We start from the raw sequence: 18,721 nt of genomic DNA, 5'->3' as shown, positions 1-18,721 counted from the left end.
CTGCCTGACCCGCTGAGTTCCTCCAGCTCGTGTGTTGCTCCAAATTCCAGTACCTGCCGTCTCTCCCTTATCCTAGCACTCCGTAACCCCTCTCCCCTTCCATTACTGACACTCTCTCTAGCAATACAAGTTCTGATGTTTGGAAAAACAAATATGCAACGGAAAGGTAGTATAAAGAATTGTTGTAGAGAGGAAGTGAGGAGGAGAGACATCCTCTCTGTGCTAGGATGACACCGAGACTTGAATTAAACCCAGTGAAGTTTACTGGAAGCGTCAGTGGCCAGCAGTGCACAGCTATCATCCACTGTTATCAAACAGCAATGTTTACAATAATGCATTGCATGGGAACTCCAGTAGAGACCTTCCAAATGGAACAAGATTTGTTTTTTTTTTCATTTGTTCAACGTCCTTCTAAATTCCAAAATTTGTGCAAAAATAATGTTTAAAATCATCAACATTAATTTCTTCAGAGAGGAGAGACCAGTTAATGAAAAAATGAATCCAAAATGAATTCCAAGTTGACGTCCAAGGAAGGAGCTCATCAATTTTCCATTTTATTCAGTTTCTTGGTCTCTGCTGCCCCTCCTCCACCTCCCCATCAGTACCACTACTGCTCTGGCTCGCAGACACTTGCAGCCGTCAGTATATCTTCTGTCGACTGGGCAGGATTGCCTCTTTGATGAAGGTGAAGATCACCAAGATCCCTGATCTCTTACTCCTCTTCCCCTTGGTGAAGTAATTTGACACAACGTCGTCTGTGGATGGAAAACCAACCATGAGACAATCAATCTATCCATCAAACCCGCCATCCAATCCAGGAAATCTGACACTCAATCCATCAACCCAGCCAACATGAGCTCTGACACAGCATTCAGTTTGTAGAACAGAGAGACTTAGGGGTGCAGGTACATAGTTCCTCAAAAGTAGCAACACAGGTAGACAGGGTGGTGAAGAAGGCGTTTGGCACGCTGGCCTTCATCGATCTGCATTCTGAGTACAGGAGTTGGGACGTCATGTAACATGTAACATGAGGGGACATCATGTTAAGGTGATTGGAGGGATGTCAGGGGTAAGTTGGTTTTTTTTTTACACAGAGAGTGGTGGGTGCGTGGAACACACTGCCAGCAGAGGTTGTGGGGGCAGATACATTAGGGACATTTAAGAGACTCTTAGATGGACACATGAATGATAGAGAAATGGGGGGCTATGTGGGAGGGAAGGGTTAGATAGATCTTAGAGCAGGATCAGATGTCAGCACAACATTGTGGGCTGAAGGGCCTGTACTGTGCTGTAGTGTTTGATGTTATGGGTGTACAAGACATTGGTAAGGCCACATTCGGAGAACTGAGTACAGTTCTGGTCACCCTGCTATAGGAAGGATGACATTAAACTGGAGAGGGTGCAGGAAAGATTTACGAGGATGTTACCGAGACTGGAGGGTTTGAGTTATAAGGAGAGGCTGGACAGGCTGGGGGGCTTTTTCCCCAGCACGAAGGAGGCTGAGGGGTGACCTTATAGAGGTTTATAAAATCATGAGAGGCATCGATAAGGTGGACGGTCACAGCCTTTTCCCCAGGATAGAGGAGTCTAAAACTAGAGGGCAAAGGTTTAAAGTGAGAAGGGGAAGGTTTAAAAGAGATCTGAAGGGCAATGTTTTCAACACAAGGTGGTGGGGATATGGAATGAACTGCCAGAGGAAGTGGTTAAGGCGGATACAGTCGCAACATTTACAAGACACTTGCATAGATACATGGACAGGAAATGTTCAGAGGGATATGGGCCAAGGCAGGCACATGGGACTAGCTCAGGAAGGCACCCTTAGTCAGCATGGATGAGTGGGCTGAAGGGCCTGTTTCCATGCTGTGTGGCTCTATGACTCGAGATGTACCTCTGTGACTGGCAGTTCAGAGATTCACCAGGTTGGTTTTTGGGATGAAGGGGTTGTCCCATGAGGAATAATCTTTGGAGCTCAGAAGAATGAGGGGCGATCTGATCGGATTCTGGAAGGATTGATTGGGTAACGTTGAGAGGATGGGAGCTATCTAGAAATTGTTTCAGTATTAGAGGGAAAATGAGGAAGAATTTCTTTTCTCAGGTTTATGAATCTACAGGTTAATGAGAGTTTAGGGTAGCACAACGGTGTGGCTGGTAGAGCCACTGCCTCACAACTCATAACCCAGGTTCAATCCCAACCTCCAGCACTGTCTGTGTGGAGTTTGCACGTTCTCCCTGTGACCGCGTGGGTTTCCCCCAGGTGCTCCGGTTCTCTCCCACATCCCAAAGACGTGCAGGTCAGTAGGATAACTAGCCGCTATAAATTGCCCCTGGTGTCTAAGTAAGGGGTAGATTCTGGGGAGGATTTGGTGGGAGTGTGGGGAGAACAAAATGGGTGCAGGCAATGGTTGATAATCAGCAGAGATTCAGTGGGCCGAAGGGCCTGTTTCTGTACCGCGTGAATTCTTTGGAAGTCACTAACCCAGGAAGGCAATGGAATCAGAATCACTAGAAGGATTCTAAGCTCACACAGGCCGATTAGTGAACCCTAGTGGTGGGACAATGGGGAACAGGCAGGAGAGTGGAGTTGAGGTTTCCCACTGGAAGAGCCACGACAGTGACTGATGGAGCAGGCTCGAGATTCTGTGCAGCTAAGCCCTGCTCCAACTTCTTGGGCAACTCATGCACCAAACTCTACACCAACCAGTGTACGCGTCAACGAGCCAGCAAACCACAAGCCGTCCACTGGTGCTCACCTCCATGCTGAATCGTGGATGGGAGGACATTCTCTCCGGCAGATAATGACACAAAGAAAGAAAAAGGAGTTATCCAGAGGCACAGCGTGAAGTAAGCCAAAACCTAGACAGAAGAATGAGGCAGCTGAGTACACAGAACAGTGCAGCACAGGAATGGCCCTTCGGCCCATCATGTTAGACACCTAATCCCTTCTGCCTACACAATGTCCATATCCCTCTATTCCCTGCATATTCGTGTCCCTAGCCAAGAACCTCTTAAACACCTCTGTCGTATCCGCCTCCACCACCACCCCCAGCAGCGCTTTCTAAGCACCCCCCACTCCACTATCTACTCAATGGTCTAGCCCCATCATAACTCCAGACTCAGAGACAAGTTTGTAGGAGTAATCTTCTCTCTACAGAGGAACACAAACAGCATGGGTTCCACTGTGCCTCAGTTATGGCTCAGAGTAGGTAAAATAGTGCTGTGATGTCACAGGCTGATAAACCACACAGTGCGAGTTCAAATCCAATCACTGACCTTAGCTTCCATATTTACTTAGGACACAGAAAACAATTTTGCCCATAAAACAATCCTATTCTGCAGTAATTTATCCCCTGTAACCCATTCTCCCTACATTCCCATTGATTCCCCCCAGATTCTACCCCTCATCTGCACTGGCAGAAATTTACAGCAGCCAATTAACCCACTGACCTGCACGTCTTTGGGACGTGCAAGGAAACCAGAGCACCTGGGGGGGGGGGGGGGGGGGGGGGGTGAGAAACCTTTGCGGGTCACATGGAGAATGTGCAAACTCTGCACAGACAATACCAGAGGCCAAGACTGAACTGGGTACAGCAAGGCTGCCACACGACTGTACCACCCAGTTCAATGTCAGTGAAAAGCTGGGATTGATAAAAGTGATCACGGAGCAGACAGGTTGGCACAAGAAGCCAGCGCATCACTGACATCCTCTGGGGAGGAAACCTCTTCAGTTCACCAGTCTGGGTGACTGGTCCCTCACTAACCAGCCTGGCACATGGCTGCCATTGTAAGGGCTCTGGTAAACCAGCCAACTCAAGATCAGTGATAAATCCTGGTCTCTCCAGTGAAATAAATCAAAACCTTGGCTCCATATTTGCAATATTTCACCTATTTTCCGAATTAGTCATAAATTCAGAGTTATACAACAGGGAAACAGGCCCTTCGGCCCAACTCACCCATGCTGACCGAGCTTCCTACCTGAACTAGTCCCATTTGCCTGATGTAGGGTTTTGACCCAAAACGTCGACAATTCCTTTCCTCCCACAGATGCTGCTGAGTTCTTCCAGCAGACTGTGTGTTGCCCCATACCTCTCTAAACCTTTCCTGTCCACGGACCTGTCCAAATGTCTTTTAAACTTTGTGATTGTCCCCACCTCTACCGCTTCCTGTGGCAGCTCGTTCCACACACCCACCACCCTCTGTGCGAGAAACTTACCCCTCAGGTCCCCTTTAACTCTTCCCCCTCTTGCCTTTTACCTGTGCCTCTAGTTTCAGACTCCCCTACCCTGGGAAAAAGACTGACAATTCACCCTAGCTACGCCCCTCATGATTTTATAAATCCCTATAAGGTCACACCTCAGCCTCCTTCACTCCAGGGAAAACAGTCCCAGCCTGTCCAGCCTCTCCTTATGACTCAAGCCCCCCCCGTCCCAGTAACATCCTCGTGATCCTTCTCTGCGCCCTCTCCAGCTGAATGACATCCTTCCTATAGCTGGGCGACCAGAACCACACACAACACTCTAAGTGTGGTCTCACCAATGTCTTGTACAGCTGTAACGTTTAGGATCTGAAGTTCCTAACTTCCTTCACAGCTACATAGGGCTCGTTCTGACACAGCAGAGTGGAGTGAGGTGAGGGGTCTGACACGTCCTCTTCTCCCTAACCCTTCCAAATCAACTCGTACCCACCCTCACTGCCTGAATAAATCAACGCCTTCCACTCTATCGGAGGACAACACAGAGAAAACAAAGGTTTTGCCTTTCACAAAGAGCGGCTCTACAGAACAGAGACATCGGAGATGGTGCCTGCACCCCTTCATTACCTCAGTGAAGGGGTAGTACTCTTCTGCAAAGTGTTGAAATGCCAGGTAGTGGTTATAGACAACCAGCACTGTGGGGAAGCAAGAAAGAAAATGGTTAAACTCCTCCTGCCGACCACCGTTGGACTGAACAATATCGTGCTGACGACACTGGTACAGTACTGATACAAACAGAAGCAGCAGTAGGCCATTCAACCCCTCGAACTTGTTCTACCATTCAATAAGATCATGGGTGATCTGATTGTAATCTCAATTCTACATCTCCACTTCTTCCTGGTAACTTTCAATCCCCTTGCTCATCAAGGATCAACCACCCTCAGCCTGAACAACATTCAAACCTCTGCTGCCCTTTGAGCAAGAGGTTCACAGCTCTCTTCCTCTTTTTCAATCTTTTTATTAATTTTCAGATTAGTACAGAATAATACATATAACATTGGTAATTATACACGTAATACAAAGAGATCGAGAGGACAATCATGACATATATAGTCATAAAGAATAAAAAAGATATATTCTAAGCCCCACGGTTTTAGTAAACGAATATATTACAAAAAAAATCAAAACGAGAAAGTAAAAGATTATATAAAAACCCCAAATTGAAAAAAAATTATAAGTAATAAAACAAAACAAACTAGAAATAAATTTCAGAAGAAAAAAAACTGGACTGACATTTCTCGATGAACAAAGAGCAATATTATGTCATCAGCTCCACTCCTCTAAGTTGGAAAGTTATTGAAAGGGGATCTGTATCATGTGAAAATATTGAATAAATGGACTCCAAATATCTTCAAATTTAAGCAAAGGATCAACAGTGCCACTCCTAATTTTTTCCAAGTTTGAACATGATATAGTTTGAGAGAACCATTGAAAGTAGTAGGGGGCATTGGATCCTTCCATTTAAGCAAAATGGATCATTTGGCCATTAATGTAACAAAGGCAACCATACGACAAGCAGCAGCAGATAAGTGGCCAGATTCCATCACTGGTAGCCCAACAGCTCTCTGATAGAAAAACATTTCACCTCATCTGTCTTGGAGGAACAGCACAGGAACAGGCCCTTCGGCCCACAATGTTGTGCTGAACATGATGCCGAATTAAACTAAATCTCTTCTGTCTGTACTTGATCTGTAACCTCCATTCCCTGCACATTCATGTGGCTAACAGCCTCTTAAACACCACTATCGTATCTGCTTCCACCACTTCCCCGGCTGCCTGTTCCAGACACCAGTTGGGCCAAAGGGCCTGTTTCCATGCTGTATGACTCTGCGACCTAACACTCTGCGTAAAATAAAACTTGCCCTGCACACCTCCTTTAAACTTCCCCCTCTCACCTTAAATACATGTCCTCTAGTACTTGATATTTTACCCTGGGAAAAAGATTCTGTCTACTCTATCGATGCCTCTCATGATTTTATAAACCTCTATCAGGTCTCCCCTCAGCCTCCGCCACTTCAGAGAAAACAACCCAAGTTTGTCCAACTTCTCCTTATAGTACATACCCTTCAATCCAGGCAGCATCCTGGTAAACCTCTCCTGCACCCTCTCCAAAGCCTCCACATCCTTCCTGTAACAGGGTGACCAGAACTGCACACAATACTCCAACCCAGACCCAACCAAAGTTGTATATAGCTGCAGTACGACTTCCTTACTCTTGTACTCAATGCCCTGACCAACGAAGGCAAGCATGCCACACACCTTCCTTACCACCCTATCTTCTTGCGTGCCCACTTTCAGGGAGCTACAGACTTAGAGCCCAAGATCCCTGTTTATCAAAAGGGTGACTACTTATTTTTAAAAGGGTGACTCCTAGATATAGACTGTTCCACAAGAAGAAAGTCTCTCCACGTCCACCCTGTAGAGATTCAGAGTTACACAGCAGAGAAACAGGCCCTTCGGCCCCACTCGCCCACACAGACCAAGGTGCCTACCTGGGCTACACCCATTCACCTGCATTTGGCCCATATCCCTCACACTTGTCCAGATTAAACTCCATCTGCCATTTCTCTGCCTGTATTCCCAACTGATCTATATCCTGCTGTATTCTTTGACAACCTTCCTGATTATTCACAACTCCTCCAATTTTGGTGTCGTCTGCAAACTACGAGATTAATATAATGGCCCTGGAAGTTAATAAGTGCTCCATGGGTTGATTTATGAAGAGACATTACTAAAAACCTGGGCTGTAATCGCCAAAAATAGAAGGTTGAAATGCTTTAGTTGAAACCTTCAAGGAAACCGAGGGAGGGGATGGAGATGAACGATTCCCACTCCTTGGGGAGACTAAAAGTTGGAGCCAGGCCCCTTGGGAGTGAAGTTAGGGAACACTTCTACACCGCCCCCTCTCCTGCCAGTTGATATTGGGGCAGGTGTTAGTTCTAAATCCAGGACAGATTTTAATGAACCAAACATACTGCAGGATAAGGGGAAAAGGCAGAGACAAGGGACTAGGGCACAGATCATCCCCAAGGACGGAACATGTTCTAGGGGCTGAATGACAACCTCCCGCTCCTGTACAACAGAATCGAAGGGCTGAATGGCCTCTTCTTGTTGCAATGCTGCTGTTGATCAGATGTTCACACCCCGCTCCACCCAGTCACTCCTTTGTGAGCCAATCAGCAACGAGGAGGAGTAGGTCATCCACCAACCAGTGCAGGGTTACTTACCACAGGACAATATAAAATTAGGTGATGTGAGCAGAATGTATGGGAACGTCTGCAAGAGACCAAAGTAGACCAGGTTTGTGAAGAGTCCAACCCCGATCATTAACATTGGGAAGTTCTCAAAGAAGTAGAGACCGACCAGTACTCCTGTGGAGAACTGAGGAGAAAGGGAAAAACGTTTGTTAACATATCCTCTTTAATACAGAAACACAGAATTACACAGTATTGGTACAGGTTTTCCTCTCATTCGGTCCATGCCTCCTCCCATCTCCCTCGTGGTTATCATGCCCTGCTCTACATGGGTCCAAATTGTTTGACTTTCCTATTCCTCTATCCAGGTACTTGCCACTTGCGTGAGATGTTTACAGTCGTACAGCGTGGAAACAGGCCCTTCAGCCCAACTTGTCCATGCCGACCAAGTTGTCTACTTGAGTTAGTCGCATTTTCCCATGTGTGGCCCATATCCCTCTAAACCTTTCCTATCCATGGACCTGTCTAAACGTCTTTTAAACATAATTGTACCTGCTTCCTACCACCTCCTCTGGCAGCTTGTTCCATATACCCAACACCCTCTGTGTGAACAAGTTGTCCCTCAAGATCCCGTTTAAATCTTTCCTCTCACTTTATACCTGTGCCCTCTAGTTTTAGACTCCCCTATCCTGGGAAAAGACTGTGGCCATTAACCTTATGCCCCTCATGATTTTATAAACCTCTACAAGATCACCCCTCGGCCTCCTTCACGCCAGGGAAAGGGAAAACAGTCCCAGCCTATCCAGCCTCTCCTTACAACTCAAGCCCTCCAGTCCCAGTATTATTGTCATAAATCTCTTCTGTACTCTTTCCAGCTTAAGGACATCCTTCCGATAGCTGGGCGACCAGAACTGCACACAATACTCCAAGTACGGTCTCACCAACAACTTGTACAGCTGTAACATGACGTCCCAACTCTTGTACTCAGTGCCCTGACTGAAGGCCAGTGTGTCAAACATCACCTTCAGCACCCTGTCTACCCGTGTCTCCACTTTCAGGGTTTCTCGAGTTCCATTACCTACTACCGTGCACTGAAAGTTTGCCCATAAACGGAAACTTCTCTACATCCACTCTATCAACCCCACCCAATGAACTCTAGGACATTGATCAGGTCACTGCTCCATTGTAAAGAGATGCAACCCACGATTGCTTTTCGAAGAGCTACAGCCTCACACTTATACTCCCTTTTTGTCAGCATCTCCAGTGCCTCAGATGATGCACGGTGCTCAAGTGCCTTCTGACAAGGGCCAGAACTGTGCTGAGCACAGACAGACTTCACTGAGGGTGAAGCAGACGAAGGAAAGGGAGAGCAAAGCAGCTCAAGGCTCTGCTGATAAATGGGCAAGGTGGTGAAGCACAGGAAAACAAGCAAAGGCACAGGGCAGTGGAAGTCCAAGAGCGACTGCAACAACGGGCCAGGGAATTTCCATTCATTTAATAAATAAAGTTGGGATTAATACTACTTTCAGTAATGGTGGCGATGAAACCACTGGATTGCTGTTAAAACCCATCTGATTTACCACATCCTTATCCAATCTGGGCGTGTCATCAGACTTGCAACATGGAAACAGGCCATTCAGCCCACTATGTCCATACTGACCACCCCACTGTATTCAGCCCACCTTCCAGCACTTGGCCTGTAGCCTTCTATGCCTGGGCAATTCAAGTGCTTGTCTTGACGCTTCTTACATGCTGTCTGCGACTCTGCTTCCGCCCCTCTCTCGGGCAGCTTCAGACCCAGGAGCAATGTAGCTGATGCAGAACTGCCCCTCTGAAGTGGCCCAGGAAGCCACAATCCAAGGATGGCTGGGCACGGGCTACAAGTGCTGTACTTGCCAGTGACACCTACATCCTGTGAATGAATAAAACTAGGAGCTGGACTGTTGTTAACAGAGCTGTGGAGGGGAGATTTAATAGAACTATTCACTACCGTGAGAGATTTTGATTAATGAGGGGGAGCTCTTTCATCAGGAACCAGAGGTCTCAGATTTTAAATATTGACAACAGGAGGAGATACCAGGGGATTGTATCCACACAGATGGTCAGGATCTAAAAAGCAGAACCTTAAAATCAGATTCCAAAGGAACTTGAAAAGACAACTGGCCATGGGCAGTTTTGATAGGGTTAGAGGGGAAAGGTTAGTGAGTGACACCGCATCGAGGGGTCAGTGGTGAAAAGGGTGAGCAGCTTCAAGTTCCTGGGCCTCAACATATTGGAGGATCTATCCTGGGCCCAACACATTGATGCAATCACAAAGGCGGCACACCAGCGGTTTTACTTGAGGAGATTTGGTACGTCACCAAAGACTCTTGCAAATTTCTACAGATGTAGGGCGGAGAGCATTCTGTCTGGTTGCGTCACAGCCTGGTATGGAGGCTCCAATGCGCAGGATCGCAAGAGGCTGCAGAGGGTTGTAGACTCAGGCAGCTCCATCACGGGCACAACCCTCCCCACCATCGAGGTTATCTTCAGGAGGCGGTGCCTCAAGAAGGCAGCATCCATCGCTAAGGACCCTCACCATCCGGGATATGCCCTCTTCTCATTACTACCATCAGGGAGGAGGTACAGGAGCCTGAAGACCCGCACTCAACGATTCAGGAACAGCTTCTTCCCCTCCGCCATCAGATTTCTGAACAGTCCATGAACCCATGAACACTGTTGTTATTCCTTTTGTTTTGCACTATTTAGTTTTGTAATTTACAGTAATTTTATGTCTTCGCACTGTACTACTGCCGCAAAACAACATTATTTCACTTCATACAAGTCAGTGACAATAAATCAGATTCCTCCTTCGCCGGGCTGGAGGTGTTGACTTAGCTGGTGTGATGTAGCTGTGCAGAAAGAACTCCACTCTTCAGCAATGGTATTTTAAACAGGACATGGAACGTTCCTCCCACAAGTCTCAGGCTCTGTTTTGATTTTTACTGACAAACCCACAGCTATTTTAACCGGGTATTGATCCTGAATTTTATTCACATTCTCAAATGGTCACTGTGCCCATTACTGACAGAACCACCGCAAAATGGTCAGGGGTGAGCACCCCAGAATGGATCCCCCTCAGTCCCACCCACCCCACCTGCCTGGGACACTCACCCATATCATGTACTTGATGATGCGGCTGGTAATGACGGTGTACTCTTCTATTAACTCCGCCAGATAGTACAAGCCAGCAGCTGTTGACATGGAAAAAGAGAAGGCACACACACATTACACACCGGCAAAAAGGTCAAAGAGATAGAGTGATACAGCACGGAAACAGGGCCTTCAGCCCAACTGTCCCATGCTGACCACGGTGTCCTCATGAGCCAGTCCCATTTACCTTCATTTGGCCCATATCCCTCTAAACAGGTCCGTGGCGGATGCCATCTCCCTTGCCCCGTATCCATCGCTGGAGCATCCGGACAGTAAAGACACCTACGTTAGACTATTGTTTATTGATAACAGCTCTGCCTTCGAGACTATAATTCCAAGCAAACTCGTATCCAAACTCCTTGACCTGGGATTTAACACCTCCCTTTGCAACTGGATGCTTGACTTCCTGACCAACAGACCACAATCAGTGAGGATAGGCAGCAACACCTCCGGCACAATTATCCTCAACACTGGTGCCCCACAAGGCTGCGTCCTCAGCCCCCTGCTCTACTACTAATACACTCACAACTGCATGGCCAGATTCTGCTCTAACTCCTACAAGTTTTCAGATGACACCACCATAGTGGGCCAAATCTCAAATAATGATGAGTCGGGAGTACAGGAAGGAGATAGAGAGCTTAGTGGAATGGTGTCATGACAACAACCTTTCCCTCAATGTCAGCAAAACAAAAGAGCTGGTCATTGACTTCAGGAAAGGGGGCGGTGTACACGCTCCTGTCTACATCAATGGTGCTGAGGTCAAGAGGGTTGAGAGCTTCAAGTTCCCAGGAGTGAACATCACCAACAGCCTGTCCTAGTCCAACCACGTAGAAGCCACGGCCAAGAAAGCTCACCAGTGCCTCTACTTCCTTAGGAGACAAAAGAAATTCAGTTTGCCCCCTTTGACTCTCACCAACTTTTACCAATGCACGATAGAAAGCATCCTATCTGGATGCATCACAGCTTGGTACAGCAACTGCTCTGCCCAGGACCACAAGAAACTGCAGAGAGTTGTGGACACAGCCCAGTGTATCACGGACACCAGCCTCCCCTCCTTGGACTCTCACTGTCTTGGTGAAGCAGCCAGCATAATCAAAGACCCCACCCACCTGGGTCATTCTCTCTTCTCTCCTCTTCCATCGGGTAGAATATACAAGAGCCTGAGGACACGTACCACCAGACTTAAGGACAGCTTCTACCCCACTGTGATAAGACTATTAAATGGTCCCCTATTTCGATAAGATGGACTCTTGACTTCACAATCTACCTCGTTATGACCTTGCACCTTATTATCTGCCTGCACCTTCTCTGTAACTGTAACACTTTATTCTGCAATCTGTGATTGTTTTCCTTTGTACCACCTCAATGCACTGATGTGATGAAATGATCTGTATGGATGGCATGCAGAACAAAGTTTTTCACTGTATCTCGGTACATGTGACAATAATAAACCAATTACCAAGTTTAATTTGGCTCACCAAGTCCATGACAACCATCAAGTACCAAGCTATGATAATCCCATTTACCAGCACTTAGTCCACAGTCGAGTGCTGGTCCAGATACTTATTGTGAGAGTCTCCGTTTCCACCACCCCCTCAAGCAATGCACTCCAGATCCCAACCACCCTCTGGGTGAGAAAAATCCCTCTTCAGATCCCATCCAAACATCTTACCCCAACCTTGTATCCTCTAGTTTCAGATATCCCTGTTATGGGAAAACGTTTATTGCAATCTATCTTATTGATACCCCTCTTAACTTTGTGCACCTCGATCAGGTTTCCCCACCCCCCCCTGCTCCAAGGAAAACAAATACAGTCTCTCCTCATAACTGAAACAATCCATTCTCCCCACAACACTCCCTTAGCAGCCAATTAACCTACCGACTCGCACGTCTTTGAGATGTGGGAGGAAACTGGAGCAAATCCACACAGTCACAGGGAGAAAACCACACAGAAAGCCCCAGAGGTCAGGATCGAACTCAGGTCCCAGGAACTGTAGGGCAGCAGCTCCACCAGCGCTGTGCTGCCCACGAAAGCACATTGCTCAATCCTACAGGCAGCTCTTTGTCAAGTGAAGCAGCCCATGTCTGCACACAGCAACACCAAGACAACTTAGGAAGGATGTACTGATGTTGGAGAAGGTTCAGAGGAGATTTACGAGGATGATTCCCGGAATGAAAGGGCTTACATAATATGAGCATTTGTCGGCTCTTGGACTGTACTCACTGGAGTACAGAAGAATGAGAGGGCACCTCATAGAAACATTTTGAATGTGGACAGAGTAGATGTGGCTGAGTTGTTTCCCTTGGTGGGTGAGTCCCGGACAAGAGGGCACAGTCTTAGAATTAGAGGGTACCCATTTAGAACAGAAATGAGGAGAAATTTCTTTAGCCAAAGGGTTGTGGATTTATGGAATTCATTGCCATGTACAGCTGTGGAGGCCCAAATATTGGGGGTGTTTAAGGAGGAGATTGATAGGTATCTAATTAGTCAGGGTATCAAGGGATATGGGGAAAAGGCTGGGAAATGGGGCTAGATGGGAGAATAGTTGAGCTCACGGTGAAGTAGTGGAGCAGACTCGATGGGCCGAATGGCCTACTCCTGCTCTTTGTCTTGTGATCTTGTGAAGGTGGTGGTCAGAAACAATCACTATGTTCAAGAGGCACTGAGACAGGTACGTGATAGGCGAGGCACAGTAGGGTATGGACCCAATGCAGGCACATGGAATTAGTGTAGGTGGGCCAAAGGTCAGCATGGACGAGATGGACCGAAGGGCCTCTTTCTGTGCTGGATGACTCAGATGCCATGAAATCAACACATCTTTATTTACAGCACAGTAACAGGCCCTTCCGGCCCCACGAGTCCGTGCCACCCAGTTAAACCCACGTTAACCTACCCGCACGTCTCTGGAATGTGGGAGGAAACCGGAGCACCCGGAAGAAACCCACGCAGACGCGGGGAGAACGTACAAACTCCTTACAGACAGCGATGGGAATTGAACCGCTACACAACCATGCCAAATAAACTGATTGAATCAAGCCTGTGGCCACAGTAAAGCACGCTGACGCTATCTCAGGGATGTGCTGCTTCTCTTCAATATAGTACCTTCTTCATTCAGCTGAGTGTCGATCCCAGACTACTCCCACTGCCCCGCTCCCTCCCCACAGCCCAGTGTCAATCCCAGGCTACTCCCACTGCCCCGCTCCCTCCCCACAGCCATGCATCAATCCTAAATTAATCCCAGTAGCCCATTCTCCCCACACCCATCCCTCATTGACCTTGAGAAGGAGCTGGTGAACTGACTTCTGGTACCACTGCCCTCTACCTTTTGAATTCCTGACCATCAGCAGCAGATTTTGACTATCTACCCTATCTATGCTTTTCATAATGTTATTTACCTATATCACATCACCTCTCAGCCTCCTTTGCTCCGAGGACTAAGCCGATCCAACCTCTCCTGACAACACAAGCCCTTCAATCCACAACATCCACGTTAATCTTTTCTGCGCCCTCTCCAGTGTAATCACAGCAACCAGACTTGTACACAATACTGAAGTGCAGTCTAAACAACACTTTGTACAAATGTAACACAGGGCCCCAACTCTTAAACTCAATGCCTCAGCCAATGAAGGCAGCATGCCGTACGCCTTCCACACCACCCTGACCATGTTCCCATTTTCAGGGAACAATGTAATTGCAGGCCAAAGTCTCTCTGTTCAACAACATTCCCCGTGGCCCTGCCATTCACTCTGCAAGTCCTGCCCTACTTAAACTGCTCAAAATGCATCACTCTGCACTTGCCCAAGTTCAATTCCATCCGCCATTCCTTTGTCCACTTTCCCAGTTGAACCCTAGACAATCTCCTTCACTGTATATATGTCACCAAGTATGCTTGGAATCACCTGTTTTCCAAAACCCAGAGTATTGGCCACTTATCCAACCCCTCTCCCTGGCACCTTGTCACCCCACAAACCAATCCACAGCAAGACCAAGAGCCTTAAAGAGACTAAAACCGAACAGAGTACTCCAGCCATGGTCCCACCAAAGACCCATCTCAGCAAGAATTTGACTTTTGTACTTCTGACACTCACATGGAATAGTACAGCACAGGAACAGGCTCTTTGGCCCACCACGTCTGTGCCAGACACAGTGCCGAATTAATCTAAATCTCTTCTGCCTGTATGTGATCCATATTCCTCCATTATGTATCTATCTAACAGCCTCTAAAATTCCACTGTTGTAACTGCTTCTACCGCCCCCCCCCGGCTGCCTGTGTAAAAACAAAACTTACCCTGCACATCTCCTTTAAACTTTCCCCCTCTCACCTTCAATACGTGTCCTCTAATATTTGACATTTCTACCTTGGGAAAAAGACTCTATCCACCCTATCTCTGCCTCTCCTAATTTTAGAAACTTCCATAGGTCACTTCTCAGCCTCCGGAAGTCCAGGGAAAACAAACCAATTTTGTCCAACCTCTCCTGATAGCTCATACCCCATCTCTCGATCAAGGCTGACAAAGATTTTGAAGGATACAAGAAGCAGGGTGGAGAAAGGAGAACAAGGAGACGCAGTGTGTTTTTATTTCCAAAAAGCATTCTACTGGAAAGGGTAGAGGCAGGATCTCCCACCACACATTATCAGTGCTCAGATGTAAACTGGGTGAGCCGTGACCTGCAGGACTTCCAACTAGCAAGGATGAGATGGGCTGCAAGGCCTTCTCCCACAGCACAGGTAGAACACAGAAACCCTACAGCACAATTCAGGCCCTTCGGTCCACAAAGCTGTGCCGAACATGTCCTTACCTTAGAAATTACTAGGCTTACCCATAGCCCTCTATTTTTCTAAGCTCCATGTACCTATCCAAAAGTCTCTTAAAAGACCCTATTGTATCCGCCTCCACCACCGTTGCCGGCAGCCCATTCCACGAACTCACCACTCTCTGACTAAAAAGCTTACCCCTGACGTCCCCTCTGTACCTACTCCCCAGCACCTTAAACCTGTATCCTCTTGTGGCAACCATTTCAGCCCTGAGGAAAAGCCTCTGACTATCCACACGATCAATGCCTCTCATCATCTTATACACCTCTATCAGGTCGCCCCTCATCCTCCGTCTCTCCAAGGAGAAAAGGCTGAGTTCCCTCAACCTGTTTTCATAATGCATGCTCCACATTCCAGGCAACATCCTTGTAAATCTCCTCTGCACCCTCTCTATGGCTTCCACATCTTTCCTGTAGTGAGGCAACCAGAACTGAGCACAATACTCCAAGTGGGGTCTGACCAGGGACCTATATAGCTGCAACAATACCTCTCGGCTCCTAAATTCAATTCCACGATTGATGAAGGACAATACACCATATGCCTTCTTAACCAGAGTCAACCTGTGCAGTCGCTTTGAGCGTCCTATGGACTTGGACCCCAAGATCCCTCTGATCCTCCACACTGCCAAGAGTCCTACCATTAATACTATATTCTGCCAACATATTTGACCTACCAAAATGAACCACTTCACGCTTATCTGGGTTGAACTGCATCTGCCACTTCTCAGCCCAGTTTTGCATCCTATCTATGTCCCGCTGTACCCTCTGACAGCCCTCCACACTATCCACAAGACCCCCAACCTTTGTGTCATCAGCAAACTTACTAACCCATCCCTCCACTTCCTCATCCAGGTCGTTTATAAAAATCACAAAGAGAGTAATCTTTGTAAAAATCACAAAACAGCACCTCTACTTCCTCAGGACGCTAAAGAAACTTGGCTTGTCTCCTTTGACTCTCACCAACTTTTACAGATGCGCCACAGAAAGCATCCTATCTGGATGTATCACGGCTTGGTACAGCAACTGGACACAGCCCGGCGCATCACGGACACCAGCCTCCCTTCCTTGTACTCTGTCTTTACCTCTCACTGTCTTGGTGAAGCAGCCAGCATAATCAAAGACCCCACCCACCCGGGATATTCTCTCTTCTCCCCTCTTCCGTCGGGTAGAAGATACAGGAGCCTGAGGACACGTACCACCAGACGTAAGGACAGCTTCTACCCCACTGTGATAAGACTATTGAATGGTTCCTTTATACAATGAGATGGACTCTGACCTCACGATCTACCTTGTTGTGACCTTGCACCTTATTGCACTGCACTTTCTCTGTAGCTGTGACACTTTACTCTGTACTGTTATTATTTTTACCTGTACTACATCAATGCACTCTGTACTAACTCAATGTAACTGCACTGTGTAATGAATTGACCTGGACGATCGGTTTGCAAGACAAGTTTTTCACTGTACCTCGGTACAAGTGACAATAATAAACCAATACCAACGGGTCCCAGAACAGATCCCTGAGGGACACCACTGGTCACCAACCTCCATGCAGATTACCACCCGTCTTCTCCTGGTCCAATGCCCATGGTGAAGGATGGGAGGAGGGTCCCTGCTGCAGCCACCCAAGGGTGGGCTTGGGCTTGGGCTTGGGCTTGGGCTCACCCTCACCCCACCCACCGCCCTGGGACCATCCGAAATTAGCGCCTTGTCTCTGATTGGCTGGAGCACGCGGCGGGCAGGTTTTACAGCTCCCTGATTGGTCGCGCCGACTTCACCCGCCGGCCAATAGGAGGACCCACCTGTAGGGTCAGTTCCTGCCAAATCAGAGCACTTTGATTGGCCCGAGTATCCGCACCGAGATGTGAGGAGGGATCCGATTGGCCGGGCTGCTCAGAGACAGATGAGTCCCGCGCTGTGATTGGCCCGGGTGCTTCTGCCTACGTTGCCTCTCCGCCCCCCGCCCAGTTACCCCCAGCGGGGGTAAAAGATGTCCCGCTCCCCCCCCCCCAGCCCTCCGGGGGCGTCGGGCAGCCGCTGTGGGAGTGAGCCGGAGCCGGCGGCCGTGCTCGGGGGAGCCGGGGCGGAGAGGGCCGTGGGCCCGGGTCCCCGCAACTCCCGGCGCCCGGACCCACTCACTCACCGATTCCCAGCGTCACGAAGGCCACCTGCAGCAGCAGCGAGAGCCAGCTGAGGAGGTAGAGGAACCACATCGCGCCGCCCGCCCACGACCCGGCGCCTCGCACGGCGCCAATAACCACCGACAGCGGGGCGGGGCAACCGGCGGGGCGGACCTCCGCCTACAGCGCCACCGGCCGGCGGGGAGGGGCAACCGGCGGGGCGGACCTCCGCCCACAGCGCCACCAGCCGGCGGGGCGGGGCAACCGGCGGGGCGGACCTCCGCCCACAGCGCCACCGGCCGGTGGGGCGGGGCAACCGGCGGGGCGGACCTCCGCCTACAGCGCCACCGGCCGGCGGGGAGGGGCAACCGGCGGGGCGGACCTCCGCCCACAGCGCCACCGGCCGGCGGGGCGGGGCAACCGGCGGGGCGGACCTCCGCCCACAGCGCCACCGGCCGGCGGGGCGGGGCAACCGGCGGGGCGGACCTCCGCCTACAGCGCCACCGGCCGGCGGGGAGGGGCAACCGGCGGGGCGGACCTCCGCCCACAGCGCCACCGGCCGGTGGGGCGGGGCAGACCTCCGCCCACAGCGCCACCGGCCGGTGGGGCGGGGCAGACCTCCGCCCACAGCGCCACCGGCCGGCGGGGCGGGGCGGGGCGGGGCAGCGGCCGACGCCGCCAGGGACGGGTCCATCGCGCCCTCTGCTGAGCCTCCGAGACACTGCAGCGGTTTGGCGGAGACATCCCAGGACCTCATCTGCAGGACGTGGCCAGGGGCACTGACCTGGGGCTGGCAGCCTTCAGCTGCTTCATCAATGGGTTTACCACATCACAAGGGGGCATTCGGCCCATCGAATCCATGCTGGCATCCCATATCCCTGTTACTTATTCTCCCCACATTCCCATCACCTCTGCCCCGGATTCTACCCCTCACCCTCACACTCGGGACCATTTACAGCGGCCAATTAACCCACTGACCTGGGAGGGAACCGGAGCCCCCGGGGGAAACCCACGCGGTCACAGGGAGAGCGTGCAAACTCCACACAGACAGCGCTGGAGGTGGGGATCGAACCCGGGTCTCGGGCGCTGTGAGGCAGCGGCTGTACCCACTGCACCGGTTGGGTGAAGTGTCTGCTGTTAGTTACCCCCA

General features: G+C 49.5%; 1 protein-coding gene across 1 annotated transcript; it reads right to left on the bottom strand.

Moving 5' to 3' along the window:
• Window positions 1-530: 530 nt before the first annotated feature.
• Window positions 531-17,745, bottom strand: tex261 (testis expressed 261). The gene is made up of 6 exons (XM_052044904.1): window positions 17,595-17,745; window positions 10,597-10,676; window positions 7,477-7,630; window positions 4,817-4,884; window positions 2,751-2,853; window positions 531-755 (listed from the first exon to the last, which is right to left on the bottom strand). The coding sequence occupies exons 1-6, from the start codon at window positions 17,662-17,664 to the stop codon at window positions 640-642; spliced, it is 591 nt and encodes a 196-aa protein (XP_051900864.1). The 5' UTR covers window positions 17,665-17,745; the 3' UTR covers window positions 531-639.
• Window positions 17,746-18,721: the final 976 nt, after the last annotated feature.

The sequence above is a fragment of the Pristis pectinata genome, chromosome 2 (genome assembly GCF_009764475.1).
Source record: "Pristis pectinata isolate sPriPec2 chromosome 2, sPriPec2.1.pri, whole genome shotgun sequence".
NCBI lineage: Eukaryota > Metazoa > Chordata > Chondrichthyes > Rhinopristiformes > Pristidae > Pristis > Pristis pectinata.
Note: the sequence above shows the minus strand (reverse complement) of the source record. Positions and strands in the feature narration are given on the sequence as shown.